Source organism: Scatophagus argus, chromosome 22, assembly GCF_020382885.2.
Source record: "Scatophagus argus isolate fScaArg1 chromosome 22, fScaArg1.pri, whole genome shotgun sequence".
Taxonomy (NCBI): Eukaryota; Metazoa; Chordata; class Actinopteri; family Scatophagidae; genus Scatophagus; species Scatophagus argus.
Window position 1 is genome coordinate 6,096,702 of NC_058514.1, and position 16,516 is coordinate 6,113,217.

The 16,516-nt window shown below is 41.4% G+C and overlaps 2 protein-coding genes across 5 annotated transcripts in view; both read left to right on the forward strand.

Moving 5' to 3' along the window:
* Positions 1–306: 306 nt before the first annotated feature.
* On the forward strand, positions 307–7,902 carry tcp11l2 (t-complex 11, testis-specific-like 2). 3 transcript variants are annotated; one of them, XM_046379452.1, is made up of 10 exons: positions 307–459; positions 3,351–3,528; positions 3,813–3,945; positions 4,357–4,477; positions 4,701–4,927; positions 5,023–5,159; positions 5,351–5,526; positions 5,773–5,954; positions 6,163–6,335; positions 6,492–7,902. In XM_046379452.1, the coding sequence occupies exons 2-10, from the start codon at positions 3,363–3,365 to the stop codon at positions 6,749–6,751; spliced, it is 1,575 nt and encodes a 524-aa protein (XP_046235408.1). In that variant the 5' UTR covers positions 307–459; positions 3,351–3,362; the 3' UTR covers positions 6,752–7,902. The 3 variants fall into 3 exon arrangements, with proteins under 3 accessions (XP_046235408.1, XP_046235410.1, XP_046235409.1); XM_046379453.1 differs by lacking the exon at positions 307–459 and adding an exon at positions 1,963–2,087; XM_046379454.1 differs by lacking the exons at positions 6,163–6,335; positions 6,492–7,902 and adding an exon at positions 5,636–5,672 and having other exon boundaries at positions 5,773–5,918.
* An 879-nt stretch (positions 7,903–8,781) lies between these two features.
* apaf1 (apoptotic peptidase activating factor 1) overlaps positions 8,782–16,516 on the forward strand; it is a 41,048-nt gene continuing 33,313 nt past the window's right edge. The window contains exons 1-16 of one of the 2 annotated variants that reach the window (XM_046378928.1): positions 8,782–8,962; positions 9,283–9,464; positions 10,142–10,331; positions 10,572–10,769; positions 10,919–11,108; positions 11,639–11,751; positions 11,897–12,028; positions 12,192–12,430; positions 12,776–12,943; positions 13,370–13,501; positions 13,843–13,956; positions 14,563–14,747; positions 14,859–14,985; positions 15,516–15,641; positions 15,772–15,912; positions 16,127–16,252. In XM_046378928.1, coding sequence (XP_046234884.1) covers positions 9,321–9,464; positions 10,142–10,331; positions 10,572–10,769; positions 10,919–11,108; positions 11,639–11,751; positions 11,897–12,028; positions 12,192–12,430; positions 12,776–12,943; positions 13,370–13,501; positions 13,843–13,956; positions 14,563–14,747; positions 14,859–14,985; positions 15,516–15,641; positions 15,772–15,912; positions 16,127–16,252 — 2,325 coding nt within the window. In that variant the 5' untranslated portion in view covers positions 8,782–8,962; positions 9,283–9,320. The remainder of the gene's footprint in view (positions 8,963–9,282; positions 9,465–10,141; positions 10,332–10,571; positions 10,770–10,918; positions 11,109–11,638; positions 11,752–11,896; positions 12,029–12,191; positions 12,431–12,775; positions 12,944–13,369; positions 13,502–13,842; positions 13,957–14,562; positions 14,748–14,858; positions 14,986–15,515; positions 15,642–15,771; positions 15,913–16,126; positions 16,253–16,516) is intronic. The other variant, XM_046378927.1, reaches the window with a different exon arrangement.

Sequence of the window (16,516 nt, forward strand, 5' to 3'; positions counted from 1 at the left end):
CACACACATACACACATTCAATTAAATTTAAAATGTGTGTGTGTGTGTGTGTGTTTCTCCCCAGGCAGAGACACACTGAGGTCACATCCGTAAACAAAGACGTCCCACGTGAAACGGTACGGAGCGTACCATTTGAGCTAAGAGTGTTACAATGCAGAATAATGCATTATATTGCCTTTCTCGTACTTGTGAGTATTTCGTTTTACATAAAGTCGTTCAAAACTTACATTTTTATCGATACACTTGAACACCAATCAAAACGTCGTGTTCGCCCTTGCGTGGCCGTGTAACAGCCCTGTGAGTGAAATGGTTTCGCCCGTTTGTCCTCAGAGCCAGCTGGGGTAATGTTAAAGAAGGACCTTTAAACAGCGAGACGAACAGTGCACAACAACGGCCAGTCTTCCTTTCAGTGGTGCGCTATTTTTGGTTTTAGTCTCCTAGTCCGGATACTTGAATGAGGTAAAAGCCAAATTTGTTCGTCACATTTTACTCTAGTTGAAACTGTAAATCATTCGGGTGGTTTTGTTGGTAACTTTTGTGTTCATTTGAGTTGTGTGGCTTTGTCGTGTAGCGGAAACTTGGCTCGAACTAGCATGTCATCGCTAATGTCAAAGTGTCGCTGCTTTGCAGAATTGAGTAATTTCGTCTTGTAGTTTTGCTTGTCATAGCCAGAGCGTTTTGGTCAAGTAACAAAGACGGCCGTGCAAACGTTGCCACATAGTTTGACAGCTATCTGCAACAAATAAACGCTTTAACTGCATGTTGTTGTTTCGGCTCTGGCGTGGGAATAGCATTACTAATGTATTTAATGAGGTCTTGTTTTGGTTTGGTACTCGGATCACGTGTATCCACTTCTTACGCGTGTGTGGATGTTGTTTTTTTTCTATCCTTGTGCATAGCATAGCCAGACATTTTCCATGCAGGGCTGAGAGACAGGGAGCTGCAGCCAATAACGACAGTCCTCGTGTCGTTAGCCCAGCCTCCCTGATCCACTGTTTTGTTTACAATAGACTGGAGTCAAATCTGAATCCTAGAGGGCTGTCTTTGTTTCTTTGTTAGTCTTTACCTGAAAACCTCGGGACGACATTTCACATGTTTGCTCACCTTTTTTGCTCACATGACGTTCATCCAAAACACCTGGTCAGATTATGAAGATATTCACAAATCCACTTTCTCAACATGTCTGTACATGTCAAATGTTTATGTCTTTCTGTAGCTGCGATATGGGCTTGTTACAACAGCAAACTGCATTTTATTTTTGCTTACACTCAGACTACTTAAGGACTGTTTCTCATATATCATCCGCGGATGGCAGAGCAGAACTAATCCGTAATCAGTTTCTGGACTGTACTGCCCCCATCTCTCTGGATAATCTCTGAAAATTGGCCTGCTGTGATGCTGTGACCTAGCTGTCAAGTCTAGCAGATGATGTAATGAATGAGCAGGGGTACACGGAAGTCACACAGTCCCCACACCCGCCCACTCTCACCCCCATCCACCCTCACCCCTCGAGCTATCTTTAAACCACAAGAGCAGTGATGGGAGTGTGCATTCATTTTTGGCAGCAGATAACTGAGACCAGGGACAGGAACACCCAAGGGTCACCCTGCCAGCACTGTATGTCTCAGATAGTATGAGGACAGTCAGAGGCTTACTTTATTAGAGGTGTTACAGTCATCAAGTTCTTGTGTTTTTATATTTGCCAAGTGTGGTGAATTGTTGTATGTGTTTGTCGGAATGTTTGTCGTTCAAACGTTGCTGCCCTCGCTAGTCAACACCAGAAATTATTTTTCTGTTAATGTACTTAAAGTAGCCATTTTTTTCTCTTCAGGTGTATCTGGGACACCACGTTAGTCCAGTAGGTGTCACCTTTGTGCTTTGGGTCATTTTTAATATTACAGGTAGGATGTTTGACTCCTCCTTTTGAGAGGACAGGTGTGTGTTTCTGGACGGAGGAGCACAAAAGGTTTTTGAGTGTTACGTTAAGCTTACGCTGCGTTGTCGTACTGGTGAATTGTTTGGCTGTGTAGAGATTTATGGACAATAGTTGTGGATTCTCGTATGTAACACGCTGAAGAACATTAATGGTGAGCGATAAATATTCTGTCTGCTTACTGGTACTGTGGCGTGCACGTAAAGTATGTAAAGTATTAATTGGCTGTTTATTAATTAGCCGTAGTCTGCCCTGAGTGGCTTTAAGTTTTTTCTAATTTTCCAAATTTGAATTACACATCAAAGTCATTTATGCTGTGTTTTGCTCTACTGTATTTTTTGTATCCCCCCCCCCACACACACACACTCACACACACTCTCTCAAACATTTCCTTCTTTTCTTATGTTAATGTCACTTGTGTTGAGGACAGTCAACACAAGAACAGGTGTGACAGGATCATATTGACTGTTGAGAAGCCCCTCTGTTGTCCCATGTTGCCCTGGAGACGCAGTTGATCCCAGAGAGGCCTGAACACAGTGTCCCCTTTTTATCCTCAAGGAATACAAGCCATTGTGTAACTCTAGTTATGGTAATGGTTTGTGTTTGTGTCCTGACTGTGTATAGCGCTGTCGGCCCCTGTGGCAATAGACACACACTGAAACCATTAGCCAGTATTTTTTTTTTTCCTCCAATGAATTACTTCATGCACCATCATATTGAGATAATAAGATGTTGATATTCAGAGCTGCTCAGCAAGGCAGCTACTTCCGATTCCATGGAGTCCGGCCTGCCAACTGTTTTGAGTGTCTGTTTGACTGCCTTGACAACAGCAACTATTGCTTAAGTGAAAAATGAACGCTCTCTCATCTGCTCGGCACATGCTCTTCCTCCTGAGGTTAAAAACAAAAGTAATCTTACATAATTTATTTTCTTCATGGTTAACTTTTTTTTATTATCATTTCTTTTAAAGGATTTGGCAACTGGTAGCTTTGTTCCTGTCATAAAATCCCAGGAAAGGACAAAAACAGCGTAAAGGCAAAGTAATTCCCTGAAGCAGTTGGACACTGTCATTTTTTTTCTCAAATTGGTTAAATCACAGTGTTTTTAAGTGAGCACATGGATTGCGTATGTGTGATCATCAAGTCAAAATTAATTACATTTGCTCATTAAATTGTTTTTAATAGCTTTTGGAAAACTATGGTACTGGAAAAGTTACGTCAGGCTTTGGCAACACACACAATAGTTGTTTCCAGGATCAAGTCGCTGGTAGTTGCACTTCTTCGCGGTGACTTTTTACTAACAATCCAGAATATCACATCATGTCAAATCTTTTATTTTCTTTGCAGTTCCTTTTAGATATTACTGAAAACTACAGCTTTCTTATAGTCAAAGGTTCTAACCAGCGTTTCACGTGCAGCTGTAACCCAAGATGCCTCTTAAAGACGAGCGACCGGCCTCTACGTCCAGTGGCGAGGACCAAGGCAGCGACGTGGAGTCGTCAGAGCGCTGTGACAGCATGACGTCGACCAGCGACATGGACTGTTCCCGGGAAAGCTCCACGAGCGACTGCTCCAGCAAGCACTGCACGCCCTCCTGTGAGTTTGCTCATGTTTAAAGCTCTGACCTGCTGTTTACTTTTCTGTGTACATGATTGTTTTCCCTTTCCAGGAAAGGCTGAACTGGCTCAGAGTTCACTTTGAAAAATAACACTTAAATTATACTTATCTATTTTTTTCATGCTTTTAGTTTCAGTGCCTGTGTTTTATCTGTAATCATATTCCAGGAATACTTGCCCTCAACAGCTGATTTTATGTTTTTTGTTGTTTTTTTTTTAATTAAAGCTTTTATTTGTCTATTTTTTCATGTTTGGTCCCCACAGCCAGCCCACCCAAAATCTTAACCCTGGATGAAGTCATGGATGCTACCTGGGACCTTACCAGTCATAATATGTTTCATGAGATGACTGTAAACCGCAACTTCCGTGTGGAAGTACCCAACTTCCCTCCAAACAGGTACACTGTGAAAAAGAGCTTGGGTTTTTGTTTAATTTGTTCACACCCTGAACATGTCACTCGATCTAAGTACCAGTGAGAGCAGCTTATTGTGTATATGCCTTGTCTAAAATACTGACTTTCACAGTTTTGACAAAACTATGTGTACACCTCTTGGAGGAGAACTGTTAATCACCAAATATCAGTCTTATGATGTTGACTCTGGAATACGTAAAAGGTTTCTGGCATATCAACACTGATATGTGAGCTTCCAAAGGAACGCGAGACGGCGGAAATCCAAAGAGTCCCTGTTATTTGTGTCCAAACCGCATGTGAATCAAACAAAAAACACTGTCATAAGTCAAAGAGAACAGGTTGAAATACCATGAAAACCTCTAACAAATACAAACTTTTATTTGTTTTTTTTTAAAGTTTACACAAGATAGTAAAAGATAATCTCCACAAGGCCTTCTGGGACATCCTGGAGTCCGAGCTGAACGACGACCCGCCTGAGTATGGGCAAGCCATCAGATTATTGGAGGAGATCAGAGAGGTCAGCACGCACAATGTGATATTTACAAGTTCACTCTGTAGAAATTACTTAAACGCTCTGGCTGACATTTTCCTGATATTCATCTGCAACACTTTTTCAAGATCCTCTGATATTTTAGGCGATTTTTTTTCTGTAACTCATTTGTTCCTCTTTATCTCCGTGGTAGCAGCAATTTCAGAAACAAATCCATCACTAAATTACAATAATCTTCCTTTTTGCACAGATCTTACTGTCATTTCTTAATCCGGGTGCCAATCGGATGAGGACACAGATCACGGAGGTGCTGGACATCGACCTGATTCGTCAGCAGGCTGACAACGATGCAGTGGACATCCAGGGCCTTGCCTCTTATATTATCACCACCATGGGCAAACTCTGTGCGCCGGTTAGGGATGGGGATATCAGAAGGCTCCGTGGAAACACAGATAATAATGTAGTGACTCTATTTAGGTAAGCATACACTCTCTGTCTGTGAGAATTCATGAACTTGGTGATTTTTAGCATTTTTATTTAATCAAAGTGGCTCTTCTCTCGTGGCTCGCCAGGGAGATCTTCCAAGTGCTGGAACTGATGAAGGTGGACATGCTGAACTCAACAATAGATGATCTGAGGCCTGTTTTGCACAGCCACGGTGTTGAATTTGAGAGGGCAACATTCCAGAGAATCCTGGACAAAACACCCAGTGAGTGCAAGAGAACACAATTTTATCTATAGCTTTTAAAACAACAGTTGGAAAATATGTACTCTGCTGTGTAATAGAAAGCATGCTCATGTTGGATCAGACATAGGATCAGTTCACTAAACAATTTTCTTTCTTAAAAGAGCATTGAGAACAAACTCCTCAGTCAGTATTACTGTGATAAACCTCCTCAGGTGCTTTGAACCACACAACCTCGTGGATCAAGTCAGCACTGGAAGAGCTGCTGTCGGCCACCTTCTCCACACAGCAGGGGAAGGGACAGCGAGAGATGCCTGGTCCCTTTCAAATCCTCAACACCGCTTTCCTTAGCATCCTTACATGGGACTTTGAAAAGAGCCCAGTGCCTGAGGTGAGTGTCATGTGAATCTGTATTGGCAACAGGAGAAAGAGAGATTGTCATGTTAAAATATTTTCAGCAAATTTTAGGATTGTAAGCTCTTTTTCTAATCACCTTTCAGCTGTACCTTCATAATTACACACAGAGACATGACAGCGGTATAAATCTTCTCATCTAACACTCAGCAAAAAGTTTAGAGATAAGCATATTTCCCACAATGTCAAAATATTCTTTTAAGTTTTTTTTCCTATCCTTTAGACCTTGATAAATGATGAGATGCGTCTGCGTGAGATTCAGTGGCAGCTCCGGCAGTGTCAGATGGTGAACATGGTGTTACTCATTGTATACAGCACCGTCGGAGGGCCTGTCCAGGGTCTGCCCTGCCTGTCTGACCGTCTGAAGAGGATGACCAGTGTGTTGCTGGATGGGATGCACAGCCCGTCAGTTCACTTTTTTTTTTTGGTTTTTAAATCCATCTGAAATCCACAATCTGTATGTAAGCAAAGAGCTGATTATCATAGGTTATGCCACTGTGTGGTTCAGTACTCCATTCTGGTTGTCATGCACCAGGCATCCCTTATTTATTTACGCTCTACTTTACCTGAAATAAGAGCTCAAACCAGAACTCTGCTCTGCTTATATCTGTAGGAACTTTAACCTACAAGAGGCACTAGAGGGCGTCAGTGCTCAGATCTGCTGTGAGATCAGCAAGTCTTTAACAGAGAGGAGCTACCCTGCACTGACCCCAGAGCTGCAGGCCACCCTTAGAGGCCAGATCTGCAGCATCACTCAGAAGGACAATCCAATCCACAGTCTTGTTGGTAAGATAAATGAGCAGGAGTGACTGTGTGCTTATTTGAGCCTTATGCTGGATTGTTAAGATGTTTTCATGTCGGAGTACCCCAAATTCTTTTTTACTTAAGCCTGGAGTTTTGTGAGGCATATCCTAACCTGTTATGCTCTTGATTTCTGTGCAGAGGATCGTGCGCAGCAGTACTTCAGGGCCCTCATCTTTGATCCCAAACCCCAGGTCAAACTTGAACAGACACCAGCTGGCCTGACTGACATCAAACCTGAGCTAGCATCGATAGGAGCAAAGCTCATCTCCATAGTCAACTACAACAAGACTGTCTACGGACCTTTCTACGCAAGTATCATCAGGAAGCTGATGTTCAGCAGCCCACCAGCAGCAGACCCTCTTCAGGGCACCACTCACGAATCCGTCCCCTCCAACTGAAACCAAACTTTGACAGATGCAGTCTAGGAGTCTTTTTGCCAGACATAGCTAAAGCTAAGGAGGTACTACAGTAACTTGGCAGTACTGCTGCTTTGGTTGATCAGTGTGCTTCAATAGTTCAGAGTTACCTTCAGCGTATCGTAAATGTAGTTTTTATCACTACATTTAGCAGTGAAGGCACTGCGGTGTAGTTACCATGTGGTCGACATTTACTGTGACCCACATTATTTGTGGTCAGTGTTCTGAAATGTGTTCTCTTATGAACATTTACAGCTTCAAACTGGAAAACCAGTATTACATTGATCCATTTCTGAACATAATAGTAATAATCATGTTGTATATTTGTTTGCATTCACACTCCTGTTCTTGTGAAGGGAGTTCACGGGAGAAAAAAGGGCAAAACCTTAGTATGTGTAAAGGATACAGTAAGTTTTATGAAGCAGAAAGGAAGAAGCTTATATATTTAGAAAAGTAGAACATCAGATTCTTTACATTTAAGAAGTTATTTATCACAGGAAACTATACAGTATAACCACAGTTATAACCACCTTTGAACATAGAAAACATGAGATAGCCTTTTTCTCATGGAATTTGTTCTTTTGATCATTCTCCCTTTAACTTTTTTATCAGTCAGAGAACTAAAAATTTTTAGATTCTGGCTTTTTAGATTTTTAAATATTTATCCACTCATACTATCAAACAGTAAAAAAAAAAAAAAAGAAGTATAAATAAACAAAACTATGTCAGTTTTTCAAAGAAAGAAAGAAAAGTTTGCTTGCATGAGTACTTCTGTGTTGGGGTTAAGTCATTTTAGTTTTTACCTGAGTCGTTTGTTGTCACATGTTGTATGTTCTATGCTTATTCTCTGCCGGTGGCATACTTGTTATGTTGATTTAGTTCCTATGTTTGTTACATTTTGAGGTACTGTAGTTGTTGAAGTATTGCTGTGTTGGATGTCATAATCCTGTGGGGAAATGTAAGGTGCTGAACTCAAAAGTGAGTCCAAAATTTCCAGCGGACCTAATGATGCACAGAGAAAAGCAATTATAAACTTGATGTGAAAGTTTACATAAAATGTGGGAAGAAAATGTGTTTTCTGTTTCTTGTGTACCACGTTTAATATAATAAAACTTCCACTTTTATCAAAATTATTGAACATGTCTTAATTTGTTTGAGAACAGATTTAAAGGGCTGTGACAAAATGATGTGATATTTGCATGCAGCCATAACAAGATAAAGAACAAATTAAAGTCTGTGTTTTAACAAATACTGTATGTTGACTTCTATATTTGGGCAAAAAACTTGATTTTTTCCATGAGCATCCCTAAATCTAAAATGCTGCTGAAGTCAGGAGGGAGGTTAATATCAACATTCTGGAAAAACACTTGAGATTTACACGCTTGCTTAAAATAGACATGGACTAGATTTACTTCAGGTAGCCAGTATTTTTCCTACATAGAGATACAGTGGTGGAATTTTGATTCACAGACACCCTAAGACATCATCTAAATTTTTATTTGGAAATTACTACAACCAGCTAATCGGTTCACAGTATTATACGGTTCTTCTATTTGTGGCTACTTATAATTGCATTATCAGTGTATTACTGCACTGTGGCATAAACAACATGCTATCATCTCTTGCTGTTACTAGGCAGTAATTTTACCTTTACATGCAGCCCGGAACTACAAGTTTCAAACGCAGATGGACACATTTTGGGTTACTAAACAGTGTAATATTTAGCCAGCAATCAGCACTGAATATGTGCCGTACTAACATTTGATTAACCTGGGTAATTAAATTAATATAAGACAAAAGTAATATGCAATTCTTAACTTGTTCGCATCAGGAACGGATTTTTTTTTTTTTTATTATCTGAGATAAAAGGCGTTTGAATGCACGAACTAAATATTTTCCGACTATTGTATTCGTCATTGAAAGCAGCATTAGTTTGCCCAGTTACAAATTCGTTAACTGAGTGATCTCATCCGTCACGTGGTTTAAATCCCGCCACGCTATTGGCTGCTTTCCACCGGGCCAGTTGTTTTTGTTGTGAATGAGGAAGCGCTATTTCAAAACTGGGCGTCAGTACAACGTAAACACAGAAATTAATTTCTGTTTTCCCACACTGAATTCAGTAAAACCTGAGTTCGCCTTACAGTTACATACAGTTCACCAGCTACCTTCGTCGACAAAGAAAGGAAGACATATGTAAGTATCAACTGGCGGTTACTTTCTTTGTTTCATTTTCTAGCAGGTGAGTGAACTTGTCTCGACAAGTACGCGCAAAGTCTGTCAGTGTTAATTTAACTGTCAGTGGTAAACCGAAAGGTCACGTACAGAGCTAAAGAACGTAAGCGGAGTTAAATGCTGAGTCATAGTACTTTTATTCCCTTTGACGTTCTTTGACAAATGCTACAGAGCTGTCAAAACGTAACTGGTCTCACACACACAGTTTTGCTGACACACATAATTTGGGCCATAAGATGGATATCGCTGAGGTTCTGCGTATCTCCTCCGTTAATTGGCAGTTCGACAGGACTCTGCATGGTTGGTGTGTTGTGCAGACATGGCGTTGGAGGAAGGGGCGCGGAGCTCTCTGCTGCGTTTTCGCCACAAACTGGAGCAGGACATAAAGCCCTCCTACCTGATGGACCATATGATCAGTGATGGTGTGCTGACTGGGGATGAGGAAGAGAGGATCAGGACACAGGTGAGTCTCTGCTTAACCTGGACAGGTGAAGGAGAAATGAGTCATGATTTGAAACCAATGTTATCTAATGTGCTTTCTTTTCTTCTTATTACTTTTCTAGTTTATTTGTCCATGATGGAATGAGTTGTGAATTTTTTCTTCTTTGTGTTTTGTCATATTTCCTTAATCCTTTCCTCCTCCTGGACTTTGTTATTGTGCCTGTAGTGAGTCACCCCGGTCCTGATTAAGAAGAAGAAGAAGAATCAGCTTTATTGACAGTATATATATTTTTACATACACACACTGAATTCGTCTTCTGCATTTGACCCATTCTTAGTTGAACACACACATGCAACACCCGGCAAATTACAACACACACAGGAGCAGTGGGCAGCATCAAGCGCCCAGGGAGCATATTGGGGGGCTAAGTGCCTTGCTCAAGGGCACATCAGCCAGCTAATGGAGGTGGGGAGCATTTTTCGCATTAATCACTCCACCACACCCAATTTTTTCCTGCCCGTCTGTTTATGTCCTGTCACTTTATCTTGCCATTTTGTGTCCAGACAAAACTCTCCTCACTCACCTCAGGAATGACCTTTCACTCTTTTTCAGAATGATGATTGATCATGGATTTCTTCAAAATTGTAGCATGTTAACGTATGCAATATGAAGAAAGTATAAAATATCTTTCTCTGCAGCCCACCAGGAAGGATCAGGCTGTGGCCCTCCTGGAACTTTTGCTCAGGAAGGACAACCGTGCCTACATCTCCTTCTACAATGCCCTGGTCAAGGAGACGTACAGTGATTTGGCCAGTCTGCTTCACGATGGCCTACCGTGCATGTCTTCTGAGTCACAAAAGAGCAACTCTGACGGCTGCACACCTTATGGTGAGAAGTGTGTGTGTGTGTGTGTCGGGGTGGGTGGGGGTCCTCAATTTTCATGTGCAGTGACCATTGTGTGTGCTGTCTTAGGATATGAAAGCAGCTTGTGTTTTATCACGAGATATAAAAATATGATGACATTCTGCCTAACATCTGGAAAGTACATTTTAAAAATGTTTAAAGTTGCCATTTTCTACATGTTAAGGGTTAATACTGTATCTCCCGTCCGGCCTGTTTGTCTAACAGTCCAGACAGTGCTCAGTGAAGGCGGCGTGCCACAGAGGCCTGTGGTGTTTGTTAGCAGACCAGAGCTTGTGAACCGGATCAGGGAGAAACTCTACAGGCTGCAGAAGAAGCCCGGCTGGATCACTGTTTTTGGCATGGCTGGCTCTGGCAAATCTGTCCTGGCTGCTGAGGCCGTCAGACACCACAGCCTCATTGAAGGTGAATTATGTTTGACTGGCTGACAATATTGGCATTTTAATACAGTGAAAATTGTGAGACTCTGTATTTATCTCGGACTTTTGGTAGCCTCTCACCTCTTGCTTCTGTGACCTTTGGTTGCTTTTTTTTCCCCCGGCCTCCATCTGCAGAGTGCTTCCCTGGAGGGATCCACTGGCTGTCCATCGGCCAACTGGACAAACCGGCATTGCTGTCTAAGATCCAGTCATTGTGTTTTCGTCTGGAGCAGAGCCTGGATTCCCAGTGCCTCCACAGGCTCCCCAACTCTCTGGATGAGGTCAAGGAACGCCTGCGCTTCCTCATGCTGCGCAGATATCCAAGGTTATTACGTGTCCAGATAAACATGAGCTGCTTTGTGTGTTTTTTTTTAGATGGATGTTACTCACATTTTAATCCAAAGCTGCAAAGCAAGGCATACGGGCTTGCTGCTGATGGACCACAAACACAATACACATAGCAACATAAAGAACAACAACTTGATTGGACTCAATTATTCTATATTATAGAATATATTATAGAATAATTGATTTTACATGCTCATTGATAGGTTATAGAATCTGTAACCTATCAAGGAGCATGTAAAATTGTTTGCTGCTGTCATTTCCATGATCTGTTTAAATGACAAGACAAAGATAGTCAATAGTCAACAATAAATTAAATGTCAATAAAATTTAAATTAGTTAAATTAGTTGTAATGCTAATTGCTGCAAAAGGACTATATGATATGTTATATAGTTACTGTGTCTACATGTATGAGTGTTACATAATGTGTCTGTGCCTGCGTGCCACAGTAAACACTGTTCTGTTGTTTTCTTGCTTCTGATAAATCGTCTGTTTCCATTGGGGTTCAGAGCTCTGCTGATTCTAGATGACATCTGGGACAGCTCGGTACTAAAGATGTTTGATATTAACTGTCGGATTCTTCTGACCACCAGAAATAGGAGCGTCACTGATTCCGTTAGTGGTACGTATCCTGTTTCTTACTCTGATCACTATAGGCGTGCAAGTCAGTGTAAATTAAACCTGCTGTGATTGTTTTTTATTTACCCGGGAAACGTGAGTTGTGCCAATAAAACTGTATCTTCTGTACACATGCTTTTATTTTGTAGGCATTAAATATGAGGTAGAAGTGGAGAGTGGCCTGGGTGAAGAGAAGTCACTGGAGATCCTCTCTCTGTACACTAAAACGAAACCCCACAGTCTTCCTGAGGAGGCTCGTGGTATTGTCAGAGAATGTAAAGGTCTGCAAACTGAAATGTGCAAATCGCAAATCATTTTTACAATATAAATTACAGGCACTGAACCTATCTTGCATGTTCACATTGTTGAATGGGGCTGTACTTTTGCTCTTAAACTGTCCCTTTAACACAGACACTTTTCTGCTTCTCTGTGGCGCCGTCCCAGGTTCCCCTCTGGTAGTGTCGCTGATCGGGGCTCTGCTCAAAGAGAAACCCAACCGCTGGCAATACTACCTCTGCCAGCTGCAGCAGAAGCAGTTGAGGCGTATAAAGAAGTCAACGTCTTACGACTACGACGCCCTCTACCAAGCGATGGCTGCTAGCATTGACGTCCTACCTGATGATCATCAAGAGCTCTACAAGGACTTTACTGTGTTCGAGAAAGACGTCAAAGTCCCTGCAAAGGTTTGGCTACACGTCAAGTCACATGACCATGTTTGTTCATTTGTCCTTAACTGAGGCTCCTTATTTTGTTTCCAAAACTGCAAATTCTTATTAACCACATTGCTGTTTTTTGTCTGCGTAAACATCATAACCAGCCTTACGCGTACTTATAAAAGTGTCTCTCTCTGGTTTGACATGAGACAGCTGAATGTGTTTTATTGTGCTTATGTTGCTTGTGCAAAAAAAACATCCCACTGTCTTACCATATTTGGACAAATTATTCTCTCAGGCAGAATAAAATAAGGAATAAGGAAATGGGTCATCGCTCTGAAGATACACAGGGTACACTGTTATTTTTTTCTCCAGTTGCTGTCTGTTCTGTGGGACTTGGAGCCAGAAGACGTGGAGGACATTCTTGAGGAGTTTGTCAATAAGTCTCTGCTCTTTTTGGACAGTCACAATAAACCGTACCTTTACTACCTCCATGACCTCCAGCTTGACTTCCTGGTGGAGCAGAATCGCAATCAGCTCGAGGTTAGTTTGGCACACTGATCTACGTTTGTTGCATGTTTTATTTGTGGTTTTCATCACACTAACAACCGGTTCAGGCTGGTTTTGGTGAGGTTGTGAACTTGTATACAAAAATGCTAACAAAAAGCTGTTCAGAACATATAAAGGACATTCATCGTTTATCAGAAAGAAATGCTAGGCTAATCAAATGACAAATTCCTATTTAAATGTCAAATAAAATACCATATATTATGATTTAATTAAATATATTATTATATATTATAATATATTTAATTGTGGTAATCAATTACATTTCAGATCTTTTGGTGGTTTTACAATGGCCTGCGTCTTCTCTTTTAGAATTCTAACTATATCATTACTTTTTTATTATAAATTTAGGAAGGTAAGATGTTTGTTAATTATTTATTCTCACTATGTGTGTGTCTTTAGAATCTCCACACTAAAGTGGTGCATCAGTACCAACAGTACTACAGAAATGCTCCTCCCATCTCAGGAGATGAGGAATGTCTCTATTGGATCAGATTCCTCACATACCACATGGCCAAAGCCAACCTCTCCCAGGTAACACACACACTCTATTCCATATTTTGTGTAATCACTTTAGACAAGACCAGTTCTCTTTAAATGAATCACTAATGATAAATCTCCTTGAAAACTGCCCAAATGTGATACGTTACGCAGGAACACAGTTTGTGGAAGTGAACGTCACTGTGGTAACTTTGTGAATCATTTTGTCTGTGTTTGTCAGATCTTGATACATACAGAAACAAGAAAGACCTGCTTGTTCAGCCAGCACAGATGTGACAGAGACTCGACTTTGGGGTGTTATTTTGCCATAATCTGTCTTTTTCTTTCTCTGTTGGTCTCTGGCTGTCTCCCTCTCTCTCTGTTTGTCTGTCTAGGATCTCTACTCGCTCATGTTTTCTCTGGACTGGGTCAGCATCAAGGCCAAGATAATGGGTCCAGCTCTCCTGATCAATGACTATGTGGAGTATGGACACATTCTGGACAAGGAGGTCAGCAGTCAACAGAACTTTACCATGAATGAAGCAAAGCAAGTGCAGCCACTTGTAGTTGCTGATTTTTCTCTGACATAGTGCCACCCGTTCTTCTTCAGTAAAATGTAAACTGTGCCCAAACATGAGATGCTCCACAGGGAAAATGCAGGTTTTAAAGTAAATCTGGGTTTTTTTCTTTGCTTTTGACCTCTCTGGGAAATTTTGTGAATTGGATTAAAAGCTTGTCCATCTATTACATTCCCAAAAGTTGCTTTTGATTATCTCAAAAACGTAAATACATTGTCGTGTCCCCTGTTCCCTTTCCAATTTTCACCATTGCAAGAAGGCAGATTTGTTAATTGGCAAATGGTTTAACTGACACACACACACGCACACACACACACACAGGACTGTGATGCTTATCTCCAACACGATTTACAAGGACATGCATAGTAAGAAGACACTGGCAACAGTCATTTATGAGTTTTACAAATTGGTTAGCTGGTTAGTCGGTCCAGGGGCCACCAGGGGTCCTTCAGGTGGATCCAGGCGGTCCCTTTCTCACGCTGTATTTCTTTAGTGTAAAACTGGTGGACTTTATTGTGTGCTTATTTACCCCCTCAGAACAGTGAAGTGCGCAGTCAGTTCCAGGAGTTTCTGTCTCTTAACGGCCACCATCTGGAGCAGCGTCCTTTCCCCGACGTGGTGCAGCTTGCTCTGTCTCAGCCACAGACCTCTGAGGTCTGTAGACAGGCTCTGCTGCAGGCGCAGGACCGGACCAGCAAAGGGAAACTCTACTTTCAGTGGCTGTATGCAAGCAAGCAAATAACATCAACCAATTTTTATGGGAATCTGCAGTTATTGTGTGAAACATTCATGGCCATTCAGCGCATCTTCTTTTCTTTTCTTCTTTTGTCCAGGAATAATAGCAGTATAGAGAGTCTGTCCCGTCTGGTGATCCACCCCCACCAGGGCTCCATCTACTCCGCCTGCTTCTCCCACGATGGAACCAAGATCGCCTCCAGTGGAGCCAGCAAAACACTCAAGGCATCAAACCAGACTTGTTTCTTCGAGTGTATTTGTGCCTGTGTGTGTGTGTGTGTGTGTGTGTGTGTCATTGCAATTTTTAAGGCCAAGTAGTTTCCATGGAGACCAAAATACTGGAAAATGTAGAAGGCAAACCACTTTTATTTCTAGATGTTTATTAAAAAGATGAAAATGCAGCATTAAAAATGCACTGCATAATAAGTGCATGTATCTTTTTTAGTTGTACATACTATGGTGGTTTGGAAATTTATTTTATTTTTTTATCTTTTCTGTTGCAAATTTTTGTGGGCATATACAGATTAATTTCCAGAAAATGTCTGTTTTCCATACAGAGAGAATCCGTATATATATCAAATGAGATGAGTAAGATCAAAAATTGCCGTCATTATGGGGACATTAACTCCAAAATGGTTCAGTTTAGCATTGAGATATTAGAATCTAGTGTAGCTTCCACAGAGATGGGTGAAAGAGAACTTTTACTCGGTGTGCATACTGTTGTGTAACTGCTGCTCTTGTACCTTTGCACTCAGGTATTTAAAAGCACCACGGGTGAGAAGCTCACAGAGATTCAGGCCCATGATGATGAGGTGCTCTGCTGTGCCTTTTCCCCTGATGACCACCTGCTGGCGACGTGCTCTATTGACAGGAAAGTCAAGGTAAGCAGAAAATTGTCCTCATATCCACTGTGACCAACAACAAGCAAGTAAAATGCACTCAAAATCCAGCATTCTTAATCACTTTTTTACATTTTAATCTCTAAAATTGTTCTTCCTTGGTGTGTCTTAGTTGTGGAATGTGGAGCGAGCCTTGCTGCTGAGGGTTTTTGAGGAGGAGCATGAAGAGCAGATCAACCACTGCCAGTTTACCAACACAACACAGCGCCTCCTGCTGGCCACCTGCTCCAACGACAAGTTCTTGAATGTCAAGGTCTGCAAGTCTTTGTTTTGCGTGCGAATATTTTTTTTCTAATTAGCTTACCTCCTTGGTGTCCTCCAAATTTACATTGTTGCCATACATAAGAGAAAATTTACTATAGACAGATAGAGAAAACAAGAGAAAAGTAAGTCACTGTTTTTGTCACCACAAGCAGCTGTTGGTTTCTAACTCTTTCTGTGCTCCCTTCTTTCTTCTCTTTCTGCAGTTGTGGAACCTCAACAAGCCGTCCTCCCAGAACACCATGTTTGGCCACTCTGAGCCAGTCAACCACTGCTGTTTCTCCCCTGATGACACCTACGTCTCCACTTCCTCCAACGACGGGACCGTTAAGGTGACTGCCATTAAACATGCCGCTTGTAAAGCTGTCCTTTCCTAAGGCAATGTACATCAACCTGGGCTTGACACAGTATGTGACTTGGATCTTCACCAGGAGCGTTTGGGAATAAAAAACTACACCTTTTCTAAACTTTGTTCAAGAATGTGCTGCATTTATTACACATTATGCTTAACAAGATACGCAGGTTTGTGTTCACAGATGTCTTGCAGCTGCAGTACTTGTAGACTGTACTCTGTAATGACATACTCTACCCTGACT